The sequence below is a fragment of the Pelecanus crispus genome, chromosome 11, assembly GCF_030463565.1.
Source record: "Pelecanus crispus isolate bPelCri1 chromosome 11, bPelCri1.pri, whole genome shotgun sequence".
Taxonomy (NCBI): domain Eukaryota; kingdom Metazoa; phylum Chordata; class Aves; order Pelecaniformes; family Pelecanidae; genus Pelecanus; species Pelecanus crispus.
Genome location: NC_134653.1, coordinates 26,001,287 through 26,026,970, shown reverse-complemented (window position 1 = coordinate 26,026,970; position 25,684 = coordinate 26,001,287). Strand labels below are relative to the sequence as shown.

General features: G+C 40.4%; 1 protein-coding gene across 2 annotated transcripts in view; it reads left to right on the top strand.

Moving 5' to 3' along the window:
• The window catches only part of CIT (citron rho-interacting serine/threonine kinase), a 72,532-nt gene extending 47,998 nt beyond the window's left edge, over positions 1–24,534 (top strand). For both annotated transcript variants that reach the window (XM_075718764.1, XM_075718763.1), the window contains 24 exons: positions 4,612–4,809; positions 5,296–5,489; positions 5,999–6,134; positions 6,559–6,663; positions 9,619–9,759; positions 9,957–10,064; positions 10,762–10,924; positions 11,171–11,335; positions 12,617–12,754; positions 13,031–13,211; positions 13,422–13,513; positions 13,808–13,912; positions 14,792–14,961; positions 15,958–16,038; positions 16,247–16,382; positions 17,641–17,780; positions 18,661–18,753; positions 20,533–20,641; positions 20,777–20,905; positions 21,744–21,824; positions 22,440–22,518; positions 22,634–22,816; positions 23,715–24,018; positions 24,511–24,534. In XM_075718764.1, coding sequence (XP_075574879.1) covers positions 4,612–4,809; positions 5,296–5,489; positions 5,999–6,134; positions 6,559–6,663; positions 9,619–9,759; positions 9,957–10,064; positions 10,762–10,924; positions 11,171–11,335; positions 12,617–12,754; positions 13,031–13,211; positions 13,422–13,513; positions 13,808–13,912; positions 14,792–14,961; positions 15,958–16,038; positions 16,247–16,382; positions 17,641–17,780; positions 18,661–18,753; positions 20,533–20,641; positions 20,777–20,905; positions 21,744–21,824; positions 22,440–22,518; positions 22,634–22,816; positions 23,715–24,018; positions 24,511–24,534 — 3,255 coding nt within the window. The remainder of the gene's footprint in view (positions 1–4,611; positions 4,810–5,295; positions 5,490–5,998; positions 6,135–6,558; positions 6,664–9,618; positions 9,760–9,956; positions 10,065–10,761; positions 10,925–11,170; positions 11,336–12,616; positions 12,755–13,030; positions 13,212–13,421; positions 13,514–13,807; positions 13,913–14,791; positions 14,962–15,957; positions 16,039–16,246; positions 16,383–17,640; positions 17,781–18,660; positions 18,754–20,532; positions 20,642–20,776; positions 20,906–21,743; positions 21,825–22,439; positions 22,519–22,633; positions 22,817–23,714; positions 24,019–24,510) is intronic.
• The last annotated feature ends 1,150 nt before the right edge of the window (positions 24,535–25,684 follow it).

Genomic DNA, 25,684 nt, shown 5'->3' with positions numbered 1-25,684 from the left:
AAAGTCAGGGATTTCTAGGGTGTTGATGAGGGGTTGCTGTGGAAGAGGCTAATGGGACCTTCACCATGGATGATGACATCATCATCATTTGAGGATGAGGCTCATGGTTGGTAGAAGCTGCTTGTCTTCTGGGAACTAGGATAGAGGAGTACAGGAGACTATGTTTTAATAATGGGTTGGTGTGGGAAGGAGATGAATGCAGACTGTGCAAAGTCCTGCTACTCTGCAGCTACTGATGAGAGCAATGTCCCTCAAGCTAAGCCATGATGAGTTTTTGGAGACTGAGATCTCTGTGTAAGGTATGTTTCAAGTCACAGATGTTGTCTGACTATGGAAAGGGGAGGAAAGTGAGGAGTTCATTGATATATATACCAATCAAACAGAGATACAAGACTGATATCTAGCTGCATCTGTGTTCATTAAGAGGCTTGGTATTCTGCTCCATTTTGATGCTTGGTATTTCTCTGCTAGAAAAGTTTTGTCTCTCAGATCCAAATGTGAGTACGTTAAGATGAAGCTGAGAACTACCTGAAACGAGGCTGCAGTGAGGTGGGTGTTGGTCTCTTTTTCCAAGTAGTTAGCGATAGGGTGAGAGGAAGTGGCCTCAAGTTACATCAGGGGAGGTTTAGATTGGATATTTGGAAAAAAAATTCTTCATGGAAAGGGTTGTCAAGCACTGGAACAAGCTGCCCAGGGAAGTGGTTGAGTCCCCATCCGTGGAGGTATTTAAAAGAAGTGTAGATGTGACGCTTAGGGATATGGTTTAGTGGTGGACTTGGTAGTGTTAGGTTAACAGTTGGACTTGATGATCTTAAAGGTCTTTTCCAACCTAAACGATTCTATGATGCCTACTCTTGCTTCTTCCTCACAATGATTTGGGGCTGAGAGATAGCTTTTTCTTTTTTCCTATTTACTTCTGACAGCTAGCTTTCTAGTAAAGATTAGTGGGGGTGGGGAAGAGTGGAAACGGATAGAGTAAAACTATGTATTAGTCTGGAAGTTCTGAATTAAGGTTGTACAACAAATTGCATTAAACTCCGAATAACATGCTGCTGATAGCATCCTGAAACAGTTTACCTTGCTGTGTCCTAGCATTTTCCTGTATGTTTGTTGGTGGCATCTAAGAACTGAGATGCCTTCATGAAGGACTAAGGTTATGAAGAAGTTTGCAAGCTGCAGTTAGTATTCTAAAACTGCTTCCTTTTCTCCTTTCCCTCATTATTTTGCCTGTGGTTTTGATACATGGAACATATGGATTAAATTTTGTACATTGTGTCTGATATGCAAACCTAATCATCATGGCCCTGAACTTCTTGTTGCTATGATGCTATGATGTGATCCGTGCCTGGAGAAGTTTGTAGGGCCAGGTATAATAGCTGTGAATCTGCGCAATCTCACAATAGAGAAACACTTTGCTTTCTGAAACTATGCAATGGGGAGGGAATTGTGCTGAATATGGTCACTTTGCTGAAGAGCTGTTATGCTTGGGTTGTTCTGTAATACTTAAAAATGAGATACAGTCTTCTGTATCAGTATAAAGATAAGTTGTGCACTTGGATGTGGCATGTAGTGAACAATCTGCCAAGATTAACACAGTGCAGTTAGATTATATCTCTATTTTGTGGATTAGTTGTGATGAAGATGGACATAGATGGAAGAGAAAATTTCAGTTGCTGTTTGAGTGATGATATAGTGGCTGCCTAGGTTGTCTTAGAATTGCTTTTCCAAGCTTTCAAGTGTTTGGTTGTTTTATGAACTTTAAATTTTAAGATTTTTGTAATTATATTATGGGTTTCTAAACAATAAAATAGTGTTTCACAGGCTTTCCTTTAATATACTTCAAATTTAGCTCCAGGAAAGCTCAAGGTTGGTTGGTTTATTTGGTTTTTTTTTGTTGTGGTGTTTTTTGGTGTTTGGGGTTTTGTGGTTTGGTGGGGTATATTTTGGGGGGGGGGGGGGGTGGTTTGTGGTTTTTTGGTTTTTGGGTTTTTTTTTTTTTTTTTGCCTGGGGATTTCCTTAACTGAAAAGAAAAATACATAAAGCTATTAAGTCTTTCCAGGTACAGGATTCTGGCATAGGTTGTACGTATCTATGTATGCCCAAGACAACATTTCCTATCAAATGTGGTTTTTTGATCTGTGTTTTCTTTCTTCTTGGTTCCCAGGATAGGCATTTATATCACACCATGTCCCATTTTCCTGTGTCAGTATTGCCCGTTACTATTTAGGCTTTATAGTATTTATGAACTCTGTAACCCTGTTGGGTTATACACAGCTGCAGATTTGTTAACAAATACCCTCTTTCCCCATTAAAAATGGAAAATTCTACTGAGAAGAACGAATTTTCTCTCTCTAAAAAAAGTTAAAATCTATCAATCTATATAGATTACATTAGATAGGTTATAATATATTCGGAATTTAAGCCAAGCCATTTTGGAGTTGTCAATAAATATACTGTTAGGAAAATATTCAAGAAAGGAGATTACGTCACTTCTTCTGGAACCCTTCTTTCATAACTGCTTTGTTATTTGTCTTAAGTTTTCCAGAAACATCCTACTAGATAAAATGTAACAGTGAAATATAAAATGGTCTGGTTTAATTTTAGTTATATTCAGGGAAAGAAGTCAAAATCTCAGAACGTAGAATAAAGGCGAATGGGAGCTTAACTTCCAGCCCTTAAGGGATAAAATCAACTCGAAATACAGCCAGTTTATAAAAATTCAGTAGTTTGACACATTAACTCTGCATGTCACCTTATCCATTTTGTGTTTCCCCCATCCCTGCTTTCTCATATTTCAAAACTAGTTTAGTAATTTTACAGAGAGTACTTGTATTAATATATAAAATATACATGGAAGAAATGATGGATGTATAAAAGATATCTTAAAACTGCCTAGATATGTGGTGTGGTTAAACATAAAAACAAGTAGAGGAAAAAGAGGGATTATCTTATCTGTCAGTTAGTAGCAATCCCAGATGTTACTTGTAAGAATGGCAGGTAAAAACAAATGTTCTTTTGTTCCTTTTTGTTTGTATAAATACATTTCTAAGTTCTTATCCCTACAGCAATATAGACATTAACACATCTTTGTGATACAGTTTGCATTCTTTGAAAACTTGATGCATACAATACAGAATAAAATGTGTATTTTGAATAGGGTGGTAAGAGTGCTCACGAAACAACCAGATGATCAGATTTTCATTAGAAATGTTGTGTTTTAGAGGATGAATGATTTTGATTTGACCCTAAACATATGGATAGCAGGAATTCCCCTTCTCCCAGCAGGGAGTAATGTCAGTTGGAGTTTTTCTGCTGACAGTTTAAAAATCAAATAGGAGAGGCATGGTAAAAGGCTGCCAATATATGCATTACAGATTCTTCAGAAAGAAATGGTTGTCATCTTTCCAGATAGCTGAGAAGAGCTGGATGCTCTATGCTCTACTGCTTTAGATATTTAAGTCCTTGGCTTGTGTAGGAAATTGGAACATCTGAATTTGAATGTGTGGCCAACTATGCTCTGGGATTTTAATTTTTCCCATTTAATGGAGTATCTTATTCACTCTTCTTTGACATCTGGGCAAAAATGCTTCTAGAACATATTTTTAAGAGTTAAATATGAATTGTATAGAGCTTTCCAGTTTCTGAAATTCTTTTTACTAAGCTGATTTCAAGATTATACTTGAAATACATTCCTTTCTCTTCTGTTGTGATGATGTCGTTTTTGAGTTAGGAAGTGGTACAGGTATTCATCCATTCAGTGTTCATGGCCTTTCATTCATAAAAATCAAATGGGACTGTGAAAATGGCCCACTGTTGTTCACATTTTTCTTTAAACTGAAGGGGAATGTGGTTTAAAGCATATAGTATAATGCTATTCTGATTAAACAAACGGACACTTCCACTTCATTAAAGACAAGGCTATTGTCCCTGTTAAATTTTTGCTTTTCACTGATTTTCTGTTAGTCTGTTGTGCTGTCACACTTTTTTCTTTCTTCATATATCCCTTGCTGCCATCTGTAATGCTGTTACTTTGATAGAATATATTTCTTAAATTTTTTCTGCTTTTCCTGGTTGCATACAGTGTTACATATAGTAATATAAAAAATTGCTAGGCAGATCGTCAGATTGTACTGCCTCCATTGCACATCTTGTTCAGTTTTCTTAAATATCATGCTTTGAAAGCTTCTCTGAGAGGTATTAGCCTCATTTCACTTAAGGGGAAATTGAGGCAAAAAAAGGTAAAGTGCTTTGGCAAAGGCATGCTGTAAGTCAGCACCAGATCTGAGAATACAAACAGAACTCCTGACTCCCAATCCAGTGCTTTAGATGTGACAGTTCTTTCTCAAATAATAAATTGCATTGCAGCATATTTATACTCTAAACAACAACAACAAAAAAGCTATTTTCTGTAACTAACAAAACTCTACTCCTAATCGAAGTACACGCCTGTGCATAAAATCTACCATTACAATATTGCTTTTGTTTAAACTTGAAAAAATTTAAAAGCCAGATTGTCTCTTTACTTGTCAATAAATGGTTCTGTGAGAGGAGAACGCTTTTTCAAAAAACTATACTGACTGACATGTAATTTAATTTATTTTTCTTTCCAGGTGATTACAGATTTGGAAGAGCAGCTGAACCAGCTCAGTGAAGACAATGCAGAACTGAACAATCAGAATTTCTTCCTTTCCAAACAACTTGATGAGGCCTCAGGGGCCAATGATGAGGTTGTCCAGTTGCGAAGTGAAGTTGACCATCTCCGTCGGGAGATCACCGAGAGAGAGATGCAGCTTACCAGTCAGAAACAAGTACGGCTTTATAACTCCGGATCACGATCTCTTTATGATAGCTAGCTAATTATCTGAAAAGCAAAAACTTCTTTCAAATCTGGAAACCTATAAGGGATGAATGTGGTTCCAGGGGCAGTGGTTTAAACCATTTATCGTTTTAAGCCTTCCTTTCCAGAGCAGTTGAGTGAATGGAAATTTTTTGTATTTCCCGTTGTATTTTTATGCAATTTTATTTAGAAATTTTGCACGCTGAAGATACTGTAATTTAGAACTATTAATTTTAATTTTGTGACCCTGGAAATTTAAAAATTTTCGTAATGAGATAGAACTGACATTAATGGCAATCACAAGTGAATGTATGGAAGCCTTGAGATAAATGGGTTGTGATTTATCAGCTTATGTTTGCTGCCAATTTGCATGTACTGTAATTTAAATGGTAAGGCTGAAGCTTGAAGTGCACACTTGATGTGGGATGTGAGAATTGATAGGAGGATTTATTTTTAGACTATGGAGGCCTTGAAGACAACATGTACAATGCTGGAAGAGCAAGTAATGGACTTGGAGGCCCTGAATGATGAACTCCTGGAGAAAGAGCGCCAGTGGGAAGCATGGAGAAGTGTTCTAGGGGATGAGAAGTCCCAGTTTGAATGTCGAGTTAGAGAGTTGCAGAGGATGCTGGATACTGAGAAACAGAGCAGGTCTCTTCCCTCTCCTCCCCCTTTTATTAACTTTTATGAAAATACTCTATAGAAGCTAGTACAGAAATTATATTTGGAATAGGATATGGGAGTTGGAACTAAATATAAATTCTTGTGAGGTAGTTCTAAAAATGGTTTATTAGTTAATAGTCATTCACCAGTGATATTGTTCCTTTTGTTTCTTTGCAAGTGAGCGGTTCATGGGGAGTGGTATTTATCATTGTAATTTATAAAATGTCTTGATTTATTATCTTCTACTTTATTTTATGGAATAATGGTCTTTGCTCCTAACTGTTCCTGTGGGGTCTTGAAATTTTCAGGCTGTAGTTCTAGCAGGGGCAGGAACAAGGTTATATAATATAAAAGTGTTGCAGCAAACAGGCTGGCTTTATAAAGTAACATCTTGAATTTGAGGCAACCCCCTGAAAGAGTTATTGATGCCACTGCATGCTAGGAAGAGGTCAAGCCCAGAAAGGAGTTAGGTAACATTATTTTCCATTTTAATACAGAGTGAGAGCAGATCAGCGTATTACTGAATCTCGCCAGGTGGTAGAACTAGCTGTCAAAGAACACAAGGCAGAGATTCTAGCCCTCCAGCAAGCACTAAAGGAACAAAAACTCAAGGCTGAGAGCCTTTCTGATAAGGTAAGTAACTTTCAACCCTAGACTTTCATAATTAGATGAGACACTTTTTCAGAGAGATTACTTGTAGAAATGTGGTCTTGAGCAGCTTTTTCAAGATGTTAGAGCAAACTAAAAAGTCTGGAGGTCATGAAATAGAATTCTGTCTTCAAGCCAAAGACCTCAGATTTCCTTTTGAAAAAGACTAAAGCAGAAAGCAGCATATGATGCCTAGAGTGTATAGTGAAGTCCTTCAGTAACTTGATATCTGCATTTGAGCAAGGGCATACCAAAATGTTGTGTGGTTGGTTTTCCCCTTTATGGTAAGTAAAGGATAGTTGTGTAATTTTTCTTTAGTGTGTGCTTGGTGAATTTTGATTTTAAGATTGTGGAACACTATATTTATTAGTGTTCAATGTTATTCTGACCATCTATCCCACCTGCCTAGCTCAATGACCTGGAGAAGAAGCATGCTATGTTGGAGATGAATGCGCGCAGTTTACAACAGAAGCTTGAGACAGAAAGGGAGCTCAAGCAGAGACTTCTGGAGGAGGTAACCTTGGGAATTCATGTTATAAATTCAGAAGAAGGTTCCACATATTGAAGGGGGAGAAGTTGTGTGAATAGCAGTGTTACACATCCATCCTTCTATATAACTGGGGAGATTAATAAAGTTGGGGGGTTTGTTTTTACTTAAAACTTTGCAAAATGTGCGGCCATGTTGGGGAGCAGTAAAAGCGAACTGCTCCTCAAGGTAAGGTGAGCTGGGAGCCAAAGGAACCTGAATGTACATAAGCCTATGGGACCTGATGAGATGCATCCCAGAGTCCTGAGAGAATTGGCTGATGTAGTTGCCAAGCCACTCTCCATAATATTTGAAAAGTCATGGAAGTCAGGTGAAGTCCCTGGTGACTGGAAGAAGGGAAACATTGTGCCCATTTTTAAAAAGGGAAGAAAGGAGAACCCTGGGAACTACTGACCTGTCAGCCTCACCTCTGTGCCTGGGAAGATCATGGAACAGATCCTCCTAGAAACTGTGCTAAAGCACATGGAGGGCGGGGAGGGGATTCGAGACAGCCAGCACGGATTCACCAAAGGCAAGTCCTGCCTGACCAACCTAGTGGCTTTCTATGAAGGAGTGACTGCATCAGTGGACAAGGGAAAAGCAACGGATCTCATCTACCTGGACTTCTGTAAAGCCTTTGACACAGTCCCCCACAACATCCTTCTCTCTAAATTGGGGGAGATACAGATTTGATGGGTGGACTGTTTGGTGGATAAGGAATTGGTTGGATGGTTGCATCCAGAGGGTAGTGGTCAACGGCTCAATGTCCACATGGAGACCGGTGATGAGTGGTGTCCCTCAGGGGTCCGTACTGGGACCAGTGCTATTTAATATCTTCATCAATGACGTAGACAGTGGGATTGAGTGCACCCTCAGCAAGTTTGCAGATGACACCAAGCTGAGTGGTGCAGCTGACACACCAGAAGGAGGGGATGCCATCCAAAGGGACCTGGACAAGCTGGAGAGGTGGGCCTGTGTGAACCTCATGAGGTTCAGCAAGGCCAAGTGCAGGGTCCTGCACCTGGGTCAGGGCAACCCCCGATATCGATACAGGCTGGGAGATGAAGGGATTGAGAGCAGCCCTGTGGAGAAGGACTTGGGGGTACTGGTGGATGAAAAGCTGGACATGAGCCAACAATGTGCGCTTGCAGCCCAGAAAGCCAACCGTATCCTGGGCTGCATCCAAAGAAGTGTGGCCAGCAGGTCAAGGGAGGTGATTCTGCCCCTCTGCTCTGCTCTGGTGAGACCCCACCTGGAGTGCTGTGTCCAGCTCTGGAGCCCTCAGCACAGGAAGGACATGGACCTGTTGGAGCGGGTCCAGAGGAGGGCCACAAAAATGATTGAGAGCTGGAGCACCTCTCCTACGAGGACAGGCTGAGAGAGTTGGGGTTGTTCAGCCTGGAGAAGAGAAGGCTGCGGGGAGATTTTATTGCAGCCTTTCAGTACTTAAAGGGGGCCTATAGGAAGGATGGGGGCAATCTTTTCAGCAAGGCCTGTTGTGACAGGACAAGGAGTAATGGTTTTAAACTAAGGGAGGGTAGATTTAGACTGGATATAAGGAAGAAATTTTTTACAGTGAGGGTGGTGAAGCACTGGAACGGGTTGCCCAGAGAGGTAGTGGAGGCCCCATCCCTAGAAACATTCAAGGTCAGGTAGGATGGGGCTCTGAGGAACCTGATCTGGTTAAAGCTGTCCCTGCTCGCTGCAGGGGGGTTGGGCTGGATGATCTCTAAAGGTCCCTTCCAACCCAAAGCATTCTATCATTCTATGATTCTAAGGACAGGGACCTTGCAGCCAGTGGCCACAGTCGCACAGTACCTGAACAAGAAGAGCAGAGCAGGTTTGGTGAAGGTAATCAGGTTCAGCCAGCGTCCCAGTGATCATTACAGAAGCCTGTAGTGATGAGGCGCATCCTAGGTGAGGTCTGCAAGGCGAGGTCCATGCCCAGGCACAGCATTCTTACAACATGGCTCTGACCAGACCAAGTGCAAGAAGTGTAGCTCCGTTGCTTAAAACCAGCTCTGGAGCCAATGTACTGAGGGTGCATGGGTGGAGGCCACAGATGAGGCTTCTCACAGCTCTTTTTTCATAATTTAGCTTGGTTCACAGAAGTCTGATCCAATGTTACCCACCTGCACTATATCAGTGAGACATTGAATGCAGGCAGCAAGACTTGGGCAGTGGAGGAAGAGGTTGCAGAGGAGGATTTCAGGGGAAGGGTGCTTACAGGCAGTTGGACAGGGCAATTAGAGTCTTTTGGTGTACTTGGGGTAGTGACAAGTTATCCTAGAGTTGAGAACTCCATTATGCATCACAGTGAAAGATTTCTGGCTCTTGCTTCACAACATATGAGCATTAATGGTTTTCATACTCGGGGACTTTCTCATCAAAGAACTATAAAACCTGAAAGAATTAGGAGCGGTTTATCATGTGCCCTTTTCTGTTGTTGGAGACAAAGATGAAAAGAATTGGACATAATTTTCCTTATCTCATATGACTATAGAGGAAGGAGTTTACCCTGGTTTATAGGAAAGATTGGTGTTGTTTTTTTATTACAAAGTACTGAGATGGCTTCTGGTGATTGTATGGAGAGCTTGAGAAAACGGTATCGAGAAATTCTTCATGTATGTGCAGTCGTATTACAATTACAAGATTTTAAATGCTTAAAAAAGCAAATAACTTGAACATGCAGTTGAAAGAAATGGTGTTCCTACAGATTAATATAAATACACTGCATAAAATGCTAGTTTAGTCATAATGCGTTCTGAAAGGAAGGAAAACTTCTAGAATATTGTAATTTTCCAGCTTTTAAAGAATTGTCTGCTTACTTTTAAGCTCTGCAATGATGTGTATTTTACAAGGAATGCTAACATTTAATAGCTTTTATTTAAAAACAAGCAAACAACAAAACCAAAACACTGGCCTTTGTTTTCCTGTTAACAGCAGGCAAAGCTGCAGCAGCAAATGGATCTACAAAAGAATCACATCTTCCGCCTAACTCAAGGTCTGCAAGAGGCTCTAGATCGAGCAGATCTTCTGAAGACTGAAAGAAGTGACCTGGAATATCAGCTGGAAAACATTCAGGTGAGGCTGAGGAAACAGTGGGCAGGACTCTGTGCTCCCCATCCTAAAACCCCACTCCCTGTGGGGTTTTTGGATGTGATCTACTGTTTCTGTGTGACACTTTGCTTATACTATTTTTTAGCTCTGTTCTGCTATTGAGTTATCTGTTTGTTTCTTTTAGTAAGATGAAATTTCTTATATGTGTGTGTGGTTCACAGGTTCTCTACTCCCATGAAAAAGTGAAAATGGAGGGCACTATTTCTCAGCAAACCAAACTCATTGATTTCCTGCAGGCAAAGATGGACCAACCAGCGAAAAAGAAAAAGGTGGGTGAAAAAGGTTTGAGAGGCATGGAATGAAATGATGGTTTTGTGATTAGTTACGTGCTGTGTATTCATAATATTCTGTTTTATCTTTCTTTGTGTAACACAAATGTGTCCTCATTTAAGAGCATTCTTAGTTGCTGAACACAAAATTTACTAGACAGAATGTATTCTTTGTGGCTTTTCCAGTATTTTATTATTCCTATAATACTTAGGTTACAACCCAGTAGCTAGTCCTCAGGGAGTCTGTAGGAATGCAGAATTTTAACCATGCTTTTTTTTTTTTTTTAATGGTAGGTATGCATGTGTGTATGAACATATTGTATATCTAGAGTGGTTGTCTTGTAGTTACAGCATAGGATTGATTAGTCAGGCGATGTGACTTGTGTCACATCTTTGTCATAAGCCATTCTGTCATTTTGAATTAAGTAATTTAATTTTAACCACGTATTTTGAGATCCTCTGTTTAGATGCTTTCGGAAACTCAAGGTGTGAGTACTGACAGGTAATGTACGTCCCTCTTTAATCCATATCTCAACATTTTCTCTCCAGTGCCAATATGAACTAGAAATCCATCCTTACACATATCAGAATTACCATTAGGCCCTCTGGCCGGGCTGCCACTAGCTAGTTTCACTTTGCCTAGTTTAAGCCATCTCTTACTAGGAGTTAGGAGTTGTCTGTGTGTTTCTGTTGCTAGGGCCTGTTTAGTCGGCGGAAAGAGGACCCTTCTTTACCCACACAGGTTCCCCTGCAATACAATGAGCTGAAAGTGGCACTGGAGAAGGAGAAGGCTCGTTCTGCTGAGCTGGAGGAGGCTCTACAGAAAACACGCATTGAACTCAGATCTGCTCGTGAAGAAGGTAGGGGTTAACAGAAAAGGTGAATCTGGAAGGAGACACGCGTTTTTGGTCTGAAAACGTGCCTTTAATTGTGTGCCACTGTAGCAGTAACATATGTTATTTAATTCTTATCTACTGCTGTGAGGATGCAATAAAGCTACACTTTTTTCTGCGGGTTGTAACCACTGAATGGTTACACAGAACCACTGCTATGAACTAGTATTTCATACTGGTTATGTTAATGAGTGGCATTTATCTCATCTATAGCTGCTCATCGGAAAATATCAGACCACCCTCATCCATCTACTCCAGCCACAGCCAGGCAGCAAATCATCATGTCTGCCATAGTCCGCTCACCAGAGCATCAGCCTACACCGATCAGTTTGCTAGCTCCACCCTCCAGTCGCAGGAAGGAATCTTCCACACCAGAGGGTAGGTTCTTGGTGAACTTTTCTGTTACTGTTTTTCTGTTTACTATTTCAACTCTCTCTCTCTCTTTTTTTTTTTTTTTTTTTTCTTCCCCCAAACCAGATCTTTTTTCATGATAGGAATATTAGATGATAAGTTTTGCTTTTGGCTTAAAATTCTCTATTTGGATTATATAATTTATTTCTGAAAACTTCAGCAATAAAGTAATTATTAGCATGAATTGTTTTAAGAGCATATTTTTTCAAAGGAGTATGTTTTCTGTACTACTTTCTGCATTGATCAAAAGGATTTACGGCTGTTTCCTTAGCAGTTAACATTTTCACTTGTCTAAACTGCAGATTTGTTCTGCTGAGCAGAACTTTTGGCAAAGGGAAAAGACTTACATTAGGCATAAAAGGAAGATACCAGATCAAAGATGACATTAATATCATGTTAACTAGAAAGAGAAGATCCCTTCCATATCCTTAAGAATGGAGGGGAGAAGATCATTAGAAAAAATTAAAGGATTGAGGGCTCTGCTCATTTATTCTTAGTTAATCAGCATTCCAGAGTGAGTGTTGAACCCAGAGACTGAACTAAAACCTCCAGCCTTTAGCTGGAAAAAGCCAGAACCCACAAATTGGTCCAGCCATCACAGATAGCTGGGCAGGCACAGGGTGCTGAGGATGTAACAGTAACACTGGATGGGAACTGGATGTAACACTGGCATGGGAAGATGTCCTCAGAGGCAGATCATGGGCAGGGAAGAGAATCATGTTCATCAGTAAAAGAGCATGCCATGAAGGATAAACGTTGCTCAATATAGATCCACTAACAGGGATTTTGGGTATGCTTTAAGATATGCTGGCACTGATAGTTAGCATGAAGGCTGTATGAAGAAGGCCTGCTGTGTATTGATTACAACAGTATAGGTGTTGAAGGGTTTGTTAGCTATAAGCAAAATTGAGAGATTAGTTTAGCACATCGTAGGAATTGGAGCTGAGTGTAGACTTGAAATTTAGGTGGTTTGATTGACATAATCTTGCTACACCAAACATTAGCCTTTTCAGTTATACAGTCTGTTCTCAAGTGGCACATTCTGTGCATCTGTATAAGGTAATTACTGAGGTGGTAATGTAGCTGAAGATTTGTAGATTGCAAAGAAAAACAGTGTCTGTGTTCAGCAGGGCTTTGATAGAGATATATAGTCACTTTATATTACCTTGGCCTTAAAATGCCAAAACCTACTATAATTTTCATGCCTATCATAGTTTTCATCCTCATAATAAGTTTTGTCCCTTCCAGAGTACAGCCGCCGCCTGAAAGAGCGAATGCATCATAATATCCCACATCGTTTTAATGTGGGGCTAAATATGAGAGCAACAAAATGTGCGGTGTGTCTGGATACTGTGCACTTTGGACGGCAAGCATCTAAATGTCTTGGTAAGAGCAGAGTGCGTGCATAAACAAAGTGTAACTGGACGGTAGAATGAAAAAGCATCAGCCGTCTAGAACAAGTTTTCAGTGAAAGCTGAAGAAAGGACCAAGTATGAAGACTTTGAAACTAGTTGGTGCAACCATTCTACATTAGAAAACATTTGATGGTTTAGAGTAGAAGGAGATTCTTGGATAAGCTGGGGTTTGCGCATTAGAAGTTGAGGCAGCTGTGTCATGATTTTTTTGTCATTTAACAGAAGTTTTTCTCTGTCCTTTTGTCAGAATGCCAGGTGATGTGTCACCCAAAATGCTCAACTTGCTTGCCAGCTACTTGTGGACTGCCAGCAGAATATGCCACGCACTTCTCTGAAGCATTCTGCCGGGATAAAATGAATTCTCCTGGTCTGCAGCTGAAGGAGCCAAGCAGCAGTCTACGTCTTGAAGGATGGATGAAAGTGCCAAGGTATAAACATGAATCTTGGTGCCATATCAGGTGCTGAAACATTTGGAACAGTTCCTTATGTTATCCTGGATCTTACAATGTGATAATCAGTACATGCCCCCATTACAATTACTTATTACCACTGAAATTTGTCTTTCTAGGAGTTGCATGCTTGTTTTATTCAGAACCCAGGCAGAAAATCCAACATGGCTTTGTGCTTATTTTCTTCAGGAATAATAAACGTGGGCAACAGGGCTGGGACAGGAAGTATATTGTCCTGGAGGGAACGAAAGTGCTCATTTATGATGCAGAAGCAAGAGAAGGTAACTTAGCATTTCTAGGATGAACATTTTTTTTTTTAATCTTCAGATATTGTTTGGTGAGTTGAGAGGCTTAAAGATTGTTACTGTTTGCTGTGGCCATGCCTAATTTAGCTAAATCTTCTGTAGTAAGGCAACATTGTTGTTTTTCTAGATCCTTACCACTTTTACTAGCTGGTATGTCATAATAATCCAGCTGTGAAACATTCAGCATGTATCCACTTCATTTTGCTATCACAATTATTTTCTTGCTATTTACTTGTTTGTTCTTAACTTGTCTCCCCATTCTCCCTGCAGCTGGACAGAGGCCTCTGGAGGAGTTTGAACTCTGCCTTCCTGACGGTGATGTAACTGTTCATGGAGCTGTAGGAGCTACTGAACTTACCAATACAGCAAAGACAGGTGAGAATCTTATGTAGATGAGATCAAATGGATTTCATCTGGCTTGCTGTCAGTTGGCATTCTGTTTGGCTGAACAGAATTTTCTCCCTTTAACTTTCACTCTGTAACTGTGTAATTTTGAGGTTACCTCTATATGAATTAGGTGAATAGGTCAGTCATCTAGATTTAGTTACACATAGGTGGTTGCTTCTGTCATGGTAGTTGAACTGTGAATAATATAATCATCAAGCCAAATGGAAGTAAATTCTAAGAGTTTTGTAACATACTTAAAAGCACTCGGTTTATTTAAATTTCTTCTCTCAATGCTCTCTATCAAGTGTGAAGTGTCATAATTCATGCCACCATTGTGCTCTAACCAGAAAGTCATTAACTTAGAAATACTGTGGGGTGTATACAGTCTTTTATTATGAAAAAATGTTGATGTTTTGATTTGTATGTATTGAATAGAACTGATGAAAAGATTATGTATGTCTTGACTTTAACATTAAAGGATACAGATTGTTAAAAACAAAGGTTTCCATAACCAATTTTTACAGATTTTTCTTGAACAGTACAGGGAAAACTTTAGACAAGTGGCTGTTTTTGTACTTTTTTTCCACAATGGTATTTCTTTCTCTTTTGAATAAAAGGCAAGAAATTCTTTTTATTTAGTAGAGACAGCATTGTATGTATGGATTGCATACATCCAGCTAATATTTAGCTTTAAGTAACTAGCCTGTGCAGGACCTGTAAAGGAGAAACCTATGTATAAATTGCCATGGTAACACATCATGATAAATACAACTTCTCTCCAATGAGGCTGAAAGGTGTTGATTTTAAGTCCACTGACAATATTCCAAAAACTAATCTAAGTCTTATTCTATCTATATAACATCTCAGATGTGCCATATATCCTAAAATTGGAGTCTCATCCACACACCACTTGCTGGCCTGGTAGAACACTCTACCTGTTAGCACCCAGCTTCCCTGACAAACAGCGCTGGGTCACAGCACTGGAATCAATAGTGGCAGGTGGGAGAGTTTCCAGAGAAAAAGCTGAGGCTGATGCTGTGAGTATAAAAGTTTCATTTAATAATAAAATATTCTGGGAGGGAGCAGAGTTTTGAAAAATAATTTTTCAGTATTTGACATACTGAGTTTTAACTGAAGGTAAGTTATTACTTCTGGCTTATGATGTACAATGAGTACCAGGAAACTAGTTCATTGTGAGACTGATGCTTTATATTACAATACCCTTCCTTAGACTTGGGGAGTATAGCAAGAGGATCCCAAAATTATATCTCTAATTCCAGCAAACGAGAAAAGGAAGAAAGAGCAGTCAGCACATGGTTTAAATCCAATCTCATAATGTGCCACATTGAATGAGCAAACCTTGAAAGAAAGAAACAGACAAACAAGCAAAAAGCTCCCTCCTTTCCCATTCTTATGGAGTTGGGGTTTTTTTGTTTTTTGAGGTGGGGTGTGTTGTGTTTTTTAGTTGCAGTTTTATTCCTGATAAGAATAAGAGGTTAAATGGATTTGTTTCGGTTTTAGATAGTCTTTTTCATCATTGTTGCACTGATAACTCTCTATTTTCTGATAAAGGGGGAATTGATTCTATGGCATTGCATATTAGAATGTTAGCTCTGGAGGTAGGGAATATCTGACTAGCAGGAAATCGTCTCTTTTCTCATGCTAGCATTCCTTTTGTCTCTGAGGAAAATACATGCTCCCACCAATGTTTGGACTTTTTTTAATCGTTCCCCTAGGAAAATTTCACTGCTCCTTTGCAGGAGATTGGAAATGGAAAGGAGAGGGACAACAATAGGTTCTGTCTGAGTTTAGGTTAATTCTGATTGGTTTGCCTGACTGTGTTGCAGGTAGATAAGTTTACTAATTCTTTTGTAGGTGGTATCCCTGAAATTTTTAGCTTTCTGAGATAAAGAAATCTGTGCCAAGCTTTTTGCCTGTCTGAAATGATGACCTTACATTGTTAAAATACTAATACAGAAAGAGATAAAGATTAACCCAACCAAAAAAAAAAAAAATCTTTTTGTCATTTGCAGAAATTGCTCGGAAACTCCCTGCTGAAGCTCGAGGGTGAAGACCGTTTGGATATAAATTGCACAATGCCCTTCAGTGACCAGGTAATGATAATATTCAGTTGGGCCTTTCTGAGTACTGGATATTTTATTCATGGAAATGGTGTCTTGAGAGCAATATGTGTAATTATATACCTGTTCGTTGGTTTGTTTTTTCTCTTCACTGTAAACAGTATCATCCAAATTTGCTCTTGGAGCATTCCTTGCTCTCCTCACATGGTGCTATTTTTATTTTTTTCTTCTGTTGCTGTAGGTAGTACTGGTGGGTGCAGAAGAAGGTCTCTATGCCCTGAATGTACTGAAGAATTCCTTAACGCACATCCCAGGAATGGGTGCTGTCTTCCAAATTCACCTCATCAAGGATCTGGAGAAGCTACTCATGATAGCAGGTAGGGGGCTATATGTTACCATTTGTCCTGCAGTAAATATATGGTAATTGCTTTGTACTGCTCAGAGTACTTCAGTGCCAAAGGCCGGGCTTTCCTTTAGATTTGTTACAGGCTTTTTTCTTTTTTTTTATCAGCATATTGTCAGGAATCGATTACTGTGGTTAACACACCATTGCCCGAGGCTTTCTTGTAAATGAATATGTGAATGAAGGCTCAGTTAAACCTTCATGAGAAAGTGATTTCTCAGTTTCCAAAGCTGAGGGAGGGAGGAACCAGAGACAAAACATTTCTAGCTTAGGGGTTAGTCGTCATCTTAAATTCAATTTAAAAAGTGTTGAGCTGATCAGTGAGCATATCTCTTCCTAATCACTACATACCGTTTCTTTTTAATGTAGTTAACTGTTTGAGGACCACGATGTGATCACTGTGGCCTAGGACCAACAACACTTAACCTCTCTTGCTCTAAATGCTAATCCATGTACCAAAGTTGGGGACTTCTTTCATGGTTTGTTTAAGATTCCCTTATGAAAGGAAACCAGCTTTAATTTCTCCATCTGTGGTTTTCCAGAGACAATCCTTCCTACACTGATGTAGGCATGCTGAACGTTAGGGCGCATCTTCATCTGAAAGCCCAAATTATCAAGTGTCTATATGACACGTGTAGGGAATGAAAAACAAATTCTCTCTCTTGTTCTCTTTGTTCTACATTTTTCCACAGATTTAAGCTGTCTGTGCTTTATTTGTTCCAGGGCGGTAGAGAAAAAAGCAATTAGAAAATCTCACACAAAATTAGGAGAAGGCTGTATTACTGTGTCACTAGTCTTCTGAGAGGAATTGGGCTTGGTCTATGATGCAACTTACTAAGGCACTTCATGGAAATCTATTGCCGGTCCTGTTAGCACAGAGAGGCTAAAGCACCTTTTATTTTAAGAAGTTCTGAAGGGTAAAATAGAGCTTCCTGGCTAATTTTGAATAGTGTCCTAATGAGGCCACTGGTATTGTGATCTGCTAGACCTTAGCAACATAATAATCCACAGAGAGAATGCTTGTTCTGCCACAGGATTTAGTGCCTGTTGTGTGGTTGGGTTTTCTGTTTCATTTTTAATAGGAATAATATGAAATGAATTCTACATGGTACATTGTGACTGTTACCACAGTAACAGCCTGTAATGATAAGCTGCTGCTTAGGTAACAGAACAGACTTTTGTAGAGAATAGGGAGTTTTCCCTTTACAAAATGTAACCATTTTTGTTTCCAGGAGAAGAAAGGGCTCTGTGTCTTGTTGATGTCAAGAAAGTGAAGCAATCTCTAGCCCAGTCTCACCTCCCAGCCCAGCCTGATATCTCACCAAATGTCTTTGAGGCTGTCAAAGGATGTCACCTTTTTGCTGCTGGCAAGGTAGGATACAGCTCCCTCATGCCCCCAGACCACCCTTTAGGCTGCACTGAGTTTAATATTAATGAAATCAGCATCTTTATTTCTCTGGCAACAAATCCAAGCTCTATATTCTTGTTTTAAATCTTTTTCTTCAAATAAGAAGAGTATAGGGGCTGAAGAGAGGCTGAGCTGGAGACAGTATGGAGGATCTACTACTTATATGAATAAATTCAGTCAGGCTGACATGATGGTGTAGCCTAAACTGTTACATAACAAGTAGTACAGCACAGCATAGTATAACTGCCTCCTCACAGTTGACTTCAATTTTGAGATTTATAATTAGTGAATTCCATCCACTGTTTGTTCTTGAATGTCATATAACAGTTTCCAGGCTAGCAAATTTACTTAGGTGTTTGCGTCACTTGATAACACTTGATATTTACATTAATTCCCAGTGTTAGTATGGAACATTTAGCCACAGCAAAAATTCTCATTACCAATTACTTCTACGGACTACTTTGATAACAAACTGAACATCATTCTTTTCAAAGTGATGTTTAAGATAACAGTTTCAGGGGTTAAAATTGAGACCTAACCCGTATGAGTTTCTTATCCCTTTTAACGAAACATTTTTCTGTGGAAAACCTTCAAATTTTTTATTAACCTTTTTCAAGTATAAAAGAAATCATAGAAGCAGTTCAAATTTGTGCTCTCTTCTGAGAATGTGAAGAGGCTTTTCATTATTTCACTAATTCACAATAACTACCCTATTAAAAATGTACTTGCTTATCTCTGCAAAATTCTGTTTGTGGCAAGAGGTACTCTGATCTGTTTCACACGCTCAGCATTAGAATTTACTCTGTGTTACCATCCTGAACTATGCTTGTAATCTTCCTTACAGGTTGAGAATGGTCTTTGTATCTGCGCAGCCATGCCCAATAAAGTGGTTGTTCTGCGATACAATGAGAGCTTGAGCAAGTTCTGTATCAGAAAGGTAAGCTTAATAATTTCCTTCAGTAGCTAAGGTAATTCACATATTGCACTAAGACTTTGCTTTGGAGCAAACATCTTAAACCTTTTTGCATGCATAAGAACATTTGTTTGTCAGCTAAAGTGACAGCAAATTGCAACGGGCACTGACTAAAACTGGAGTAGGCAGCAATTTTCTTTAATAAGAGTTGGCATATTTGGAGAGATGCAGAACAGAACTGTGAATTTTTTTTTTTTTTTTTTGAGATACTGGACTCAGCTGTAACCATACCCTTGCTTATTTACCCAAAAAAGGCTTTCTTCTTAATTATCCAGCAGTGTTCCCTCACCTCTGTTGTCTTTGGAGAAATCCGCAACAACAAATTACTTCTCTCTGCTTTGCAATTCAGGAAGCAATAGGTATCTGAATTTGTTTACTGTACCAGTGAAAATCACAGAGTATTTGATATTATTCCATCACAGGATAGGCAGCTGTTTCCCATACCCTGATATACGTGTACTTTCTCCTGGCCAGCAAACAAGGCAGTAAGATATGGATCTCACATAGCTGTGTATACACCTCCTCTATATGTAACCCTATCTACCTGCAGCACCGGTACTGTACAGTACTGGTACGTGTCTTGCTTCATTCTGCCATGCATGGGTATGAAAACTATGGCAACTCTTCTTCAGATAGCCAACTGCAGGCAGATAATACTCCGAGCATCTAACTCACTATTCCTCTCAAAGACAAGTCCAATGAAATGTCATGAATAAATTTTATATGCTCATGCACATCCAGAAAAAATAATAGGGATCTTTCCTCAGAACAGAGAGTTTAAACACTGCCCGCCTTAAAATGTGCTGGTACCCAGAAACTCATCTCCTTTCCAAATCACAAATTAAGGGATATTCAGGTCACACTACATATCCCTGTGAGCTTCTGCAGGTTACTTTGAAGGCACTGGTTCAATTTACAGCCTGACTGAGGTTTTTATCCCCACTGAGTGCCACACTGGTGCTGCCGTAAGCAAGCAGAGTCAGCACAGTAATTCAGATGCTGGCCTCCTTGGAAGTAAAGTCATGTTTGATGGAGAAAATCTTGGCACAAACAATGTGGATGCCAGCAAACCTGGAACACCCACAAGCATTGTAGTTGATATCAACTCTCACTCGCAATGGAGCAGCAGCCAGCAGGAAACACTGAAGATGTACAGTCACTGTCCTCGGCTAGTGCTGCCATTTACCTCCATAGCGCCAAGTGCCTTGACAAGGGCTTACATGCAAAACATGCAAAGGTGTGGTTCCTTAGAAGGCAGGTTTTCCTTATCTTCACTAATCCAGACAACTGAATTTAGATCCTAACAAGATGGCAGCAAGCCCAGAATATGCTCTTCTGTTCTGCCAACTAAATTTCCAGATAAACTAGGAATTATGCAAGGAATCCTGTCCTCAGAAGATCCTGGGGATCTGTGTGTAGTGTCAGGCTAACCTGCAGAGCTATCCTAGCTGTTCAATCACAATGCAAATGTTGGTGGACTACGGATCTATGTTACGTTGTGCAAAGAAGGAAGGAAGAAGATTGTGTGTTTGTCTTCCTTTTGCTTAAGGAGCCATCAAGCTAATTTTGTAAGTGTTAACAGCAGAGATACTTTGCTTTTGAGAGACAGTTAGTGACTTTGAGGTTGCTGTCTCTCCCTTTAAGAGAGATAAATGTGGCAATATATAATCTTCCAGAATAAGAAAAATCTGTAAACTGTTATAGGGAACTAATATTGGTCTGTACTTTCCTCCTCTTTTCCAGGAGATCGAAACCTCTGAGCCTTGCAGCTGCATCCATTTGACCACTTACAGCATCATCATTGGAACCAACAAGTTCTATGAAATTGAGATGAAGCAGTATACACTAGAAGGTAGGAGACATTTCCTGAGGAACGCACCAAGTGGCTCCGCAGATTCTTTTGGTGGGTCTTTTCTAAAGCAGTTTAGGAAAAAAAAAAAAAAAAAGTTGGTGCTGATCAGGCTGTTTTTCTCCATTCTCTTTGCAGAGTTTCTGGATAAAAATGACCACACTCTGGCCTCTGCTGTGTTTGCTGCTTCCACCAACAGTTTTCCTGTCAGTATCATCCAAGTGAACCCAGCAGGGCAGAGGGAGGAGTATCTGCTGTGTTTCCATGGTAAGTGTGTTCTAGGGTTGTGCATCTTTCGTACGTGAACTGTCAGAAGGTACCGAAGTTCTGTTGTAAACAAAAGCTGAACAGAGTTGACTTTCTAGTACCTGATAACGAGTATTTGTTGAAAATTGTGAATCTAAAAGCCCCGGAAGCGTGGTGGCTGGTGGTTTAAACAGTAAGATGCACAGGGCATTGGCACGAAAATAGCACACTTGCTGGGGTGCTTTTGGCCAGCTTGCTTCTGGCTTAAAAGTTCTCCATGCCTGTGGATCAGTTACCACAAGTAGGCTTCTGTGCCTAAAGGGAAAGGATTGTAGTCACTGTTAAGTGTGAACAGGTGTTTGATTATCCTGATAAAATGTTAAGGGGTTTTCAAGCTTTGGTATTCTCATCTGGTTTCCATACAGACAAATGAGACTTTTTAATCTTCTTGTGATGAAATAAGAGGGTGTTATTTTTTTGCATAGCCCCTAGAGGGCTTTTGTTGGCCCTCTAGGATAGTGTCATGGAAACGCACAGGAAGTCTTCAAAAGCCCTCTAGCAGTAATTTTGGGTGAGTTACAGTAGGAGTCTTCTAGTCTTCCCAACTTAGATTAAATAATAACCTTACCTTAATTTGTATAGAGAGACCTGGAATTGCAGTACCTTTTGGTACTGAAAGTACTCCTACATCTAGCCAATTCAATGTCAATTAGAGTAATTCATGGCACTCTAGAATCTGCAAGATAGTAAGCACCCTGTCCCTGTTAGAAAGCCCAGGGTCAATTGCCTTTGTCCCTTCAAAAATAAATGAATAAAATTCAGGCGCTTGCTCATGACGTGACATTACTTTTCTTGGCAGAGTTTGGTGTCTTTGTGGATTCCTATGGAAGACGCAGTAGGACAGATGACCTGAAATGGAATCGCTTGCCCTTAGCTTTTGGTAGGTGTTGAGGGACATTCACTTGGATAATGGAAATTATTGAAACTGGGAAGGATCCTTGTGGGACGGATATTCTTCATTCAGCGCTTCCATTTTCCTCTTCACTCTCCCAGTTCTCCTATGGAGATTTTCCCATGATTTAAGATCATTATAAATCCAAATGGCAAGCCTTCTGATGTATAAACAATTTGAGGAAAACTAAACCAAAATTGTATTTCCTTAACGTTCCTAGTCTGACAATGGAATTGTCTAGTGGAATTTTTAATGATGCTTGGAATTTTCTGAAATAGTCAAGAATATATAATGTCAGTGTGGTTCCCACAGGCCTTTTGCACTACCTAATGGGATTTTGTTCAGTTAACAGTCTGTTTTTAATGCATTTTTCATGATACTTTGGTTAGTAAAATTCTTGAGATACAGATCATTTCAAAGCAGCAATTCTTTAAGCTTGCATCTCCCTATTTAGTAATAGTGTCTGTGTCTTATTACAGAAAATATATTCCCTTAGTTTTCCCAAGGGGCTGTGAGGCTCTGTTGTGCTCGCTGGTGCTTTTTAGAAGTTCATAATACAGAATTTTATTTTGTGTTTTTCCTCCCTCTGTGATGCTCCTTCAGCCTACAGGGAACCCTATCTGTTTGTGACCCACTTCAATTCCCTTGAAGTGATCGAGATTCAGGCACGAGCTTCTCTAGGGTAAGTTGTTCTCTCTTCATTACTCTGAACAGCATGTGCTGCAAGAATATGTGTACTTCCCCGGAAAAGGTACAGTGTTGTCATTGTAAAGACTTTTTCCTGCAATTTTACTCAGAACTCCAGCACGAGCCCACTTGGAGATACCAAATCCGCGGTATCTAGGGCCTGCAATTTCATCTGGAGCTATCTACTTGGCCTCCTCCTACCAAGATAAATTAAGGGTGATTTGCTGTAAGGGCAATCTGGTGAAGGAGACCAACAATGAGCAGCACCACAGAGGATCTTCTGCTACACGCAGGTATGGTGGAGTCCATGTGTTATGGTCCTTGTGCACCTCATAAGCAAACTTCGCTCCAGATGGCTTTTTCCCCCCAAATGTTGGATGCCCTTGTTCCATTCTTAGAGACAGAGGCTGGCGTTAGCCAATTATTGTCATGCTGGAGCGGAACAAGGAGTAGAGTCACTGATGTTTTAAAATCCAGAAGGCAAAGAAATATTAAATCTATAGAAATATGCGGGTAGTCTCCTCCACAAATGCTTCGTGATCTCCAGCCGGTTTACTTTTCTGTTGTGATATAGCTGTGACTTCAGAGGTTGGTGAGCTTAGATGCTTTGGATAGACACTAAACATCAACTGACTGTAACAATCTCTAAAGCAAGAGCCCCCTCCTCTTAAATGAGTATGCCTTAGGGAGACAGCGCTGGGAAGTTGTGATATGATCTTGTTCTGTTCAGCAGAACAGTGATACTTCACACAGGTGAATAAATACTGGGGTTGATAGTGCCACTGTGCACTGGAAACTGAGAAATTGAGGCTTGTAGTTCATCCTAACCTGGCCTGAACATCCTGGAACTACTGAAAATTCTGTATGTGAAAAGGCATATATCAAATTTTAGTGTACTTTTATATGGAAAAGTATACTGCTGAAGTATATGAAAATGTGTAGTTTTCTGGCCTGTTACGTAGACTTGACTTATGTTAGCAATTCATTAAGGACCTTTACTACTGTTGCTAATGTAATGAATACTTGGCTATCAAAATATCTTGGCACTTTTCATCTTGGCTCAGGGAGGTCTGATGCTTTTTCACCTAAACACTGCTGGGTGTTTGGGGAAAGTTACATTTCTGCTAAAAGAAAATGTAACGTGAGGTTTTTGTCGCTCAGCTGTTCGCGTCCATTATTTTTGAATGACAGTAGCCCTAACAAGAGAGGTCCGCCCACATACAACGAGCACATAACCAAGCGGGTAGCATCAAGCCCAGGGCCACCAGAAGGTCCAAGCCACCCTCGAGAACCAAGCACACCACATCGGTACCGCGAGGGAAGGACAGAGTTGCGGAGGGACAAGTCACCTGGGCGACCACTGGAGAGGGAGAAATCTCCAGGCCGGCTTCTGAGCACCCGCAGAGAAAGGTCCCCTGGAAGACTGTTCGAAGAGAGCAGCCGCGGACGAATGCCTGTGAGTGGTGCCAGAACTCCTCTTGCTCAAGTCAATAAGGTAAGTCAGGAGCCCGGAGAGCTTTTCTGTTCTCAGGAAAAGGCATGTACTGCACAAGAGCTGGTCATACTGTAAAGTACAAGAGCAAATCAACTCTCACCCCATCCCCACCTCCCACCCCCACCCCCAACTTCTACTGAAACAGAGAACACCTTCCCTTGTGCTAGTTCTGTAACTGCAAAAGCAGCTTGACTCTGGAACAGGCTGAAGTCCTCCACATCTGAAAGCAAAGGTGCATTTACCAACACAAATCAAGTCATTGAGGACTTGAAGGGGAACAAGGTCTGGAGAAAGGAACATGGGAGCCTGCTGCGTTCAGGGTGATGCTGATAGTACTTGCCTTTGTCAGAATTACGCCACCTAGAAGCAAGCAGGCATACAGCACTTGCTGAGCGGTAGCCGCAGTAGTTGGGTGATGGGCTGCTGCTGGCACCTGTGTGTATGTGAGAGAAATATGTGCAACCTGTAACTGTGGTTTTATTTCCCTGCCAGGTCTGGGACCAGTCTTCAGTGTAAGTCTCAGCTAGACAAAGTTACTCATCTTGACCTGCAGGAAAAAAAAAGGAAATGTACTGAGTATATGCACTCCATATATCTGCTGCCCAGTTACCAAAACCATTCCTGGGCCAAAGCTAGCTCCGCCTCGGGAGACGTGACGCTTTTGAAGATTGTTCGCATCTCAGTTAATTTCTCTGCACTTTCCTGCACTCCTGTTTTTGCACTTTGTACTACTGTTACTCTTTCAAGCAGTTCATGAACTTTTTGTATTCACTTTAGTCCCTAGTAGTTCATCAAGGAAATGAAATGGGACTAGAGTCCCATCCCACGTCTTTAATGTGGTTAGCACCCCTTACCAGATAATTGATCATAGTTCTGAGACATGCTGGGAATTCCTGGTGGCCCGGAAACAGAAGGGCCAAGGTGAGTGAGCCTTTCGATAGAAGGTGTGATTGGATATTCTCTACAGAACAAAAGAAAAAATATTTCTGATTAGTCTGTTCACCTGCCACTTCTGAAAGTTATTTTGTTCTCACTAAAATTGCTCTAGAGCAGCTCTGATGGGGAGGGAAGAACCCTGCTTTAAACAGTCCCACGTGCCCGGCCCTGAGACAAAGTGCATTACCTATAAGCTACTGGGGTGTAAGACTTTATCCAGGTCTTCTGCATGACAGTTCACTGCATGCTGCTGCACCATCACTGGCTGCTCTCTCCTTTTAGGTTGCTTTGCTGAGTAGTGTATTGTACCTCACTTGTAACTTAACTGAAACCTCTAGATTACGCTGCAAAATAACTGTTAATTACTCTGGAAATTTGGCAATGAAGAGTTAACAAGCCTTATTCTACGACAAGAATTACAGTCACACTGGTGTTCTCCTCTCAGCATTGAACACGGTCCCTTCAGAAACGGCACCGTAGTCCTGACAGTCGCACACTCCCCAGAGAGAAGAGCAGCCCAGGGCTGGCTCTTCCCGTGGTCTGTAACTTGTCGTACAATAAGAACCAAATGTCATGGCACAAGAGGATACTCACAATGAACAGCTTTAGCGGTTACTGAACACACCTTCGCCTTTGCTTCCGCGTATCTAACCTCGAGCCATTTATTGCTTTCTATTCTCTTTTGCTGTGAACATGAAGCAGAGAGCAAATGATTTTCAAAGCAGGTTTT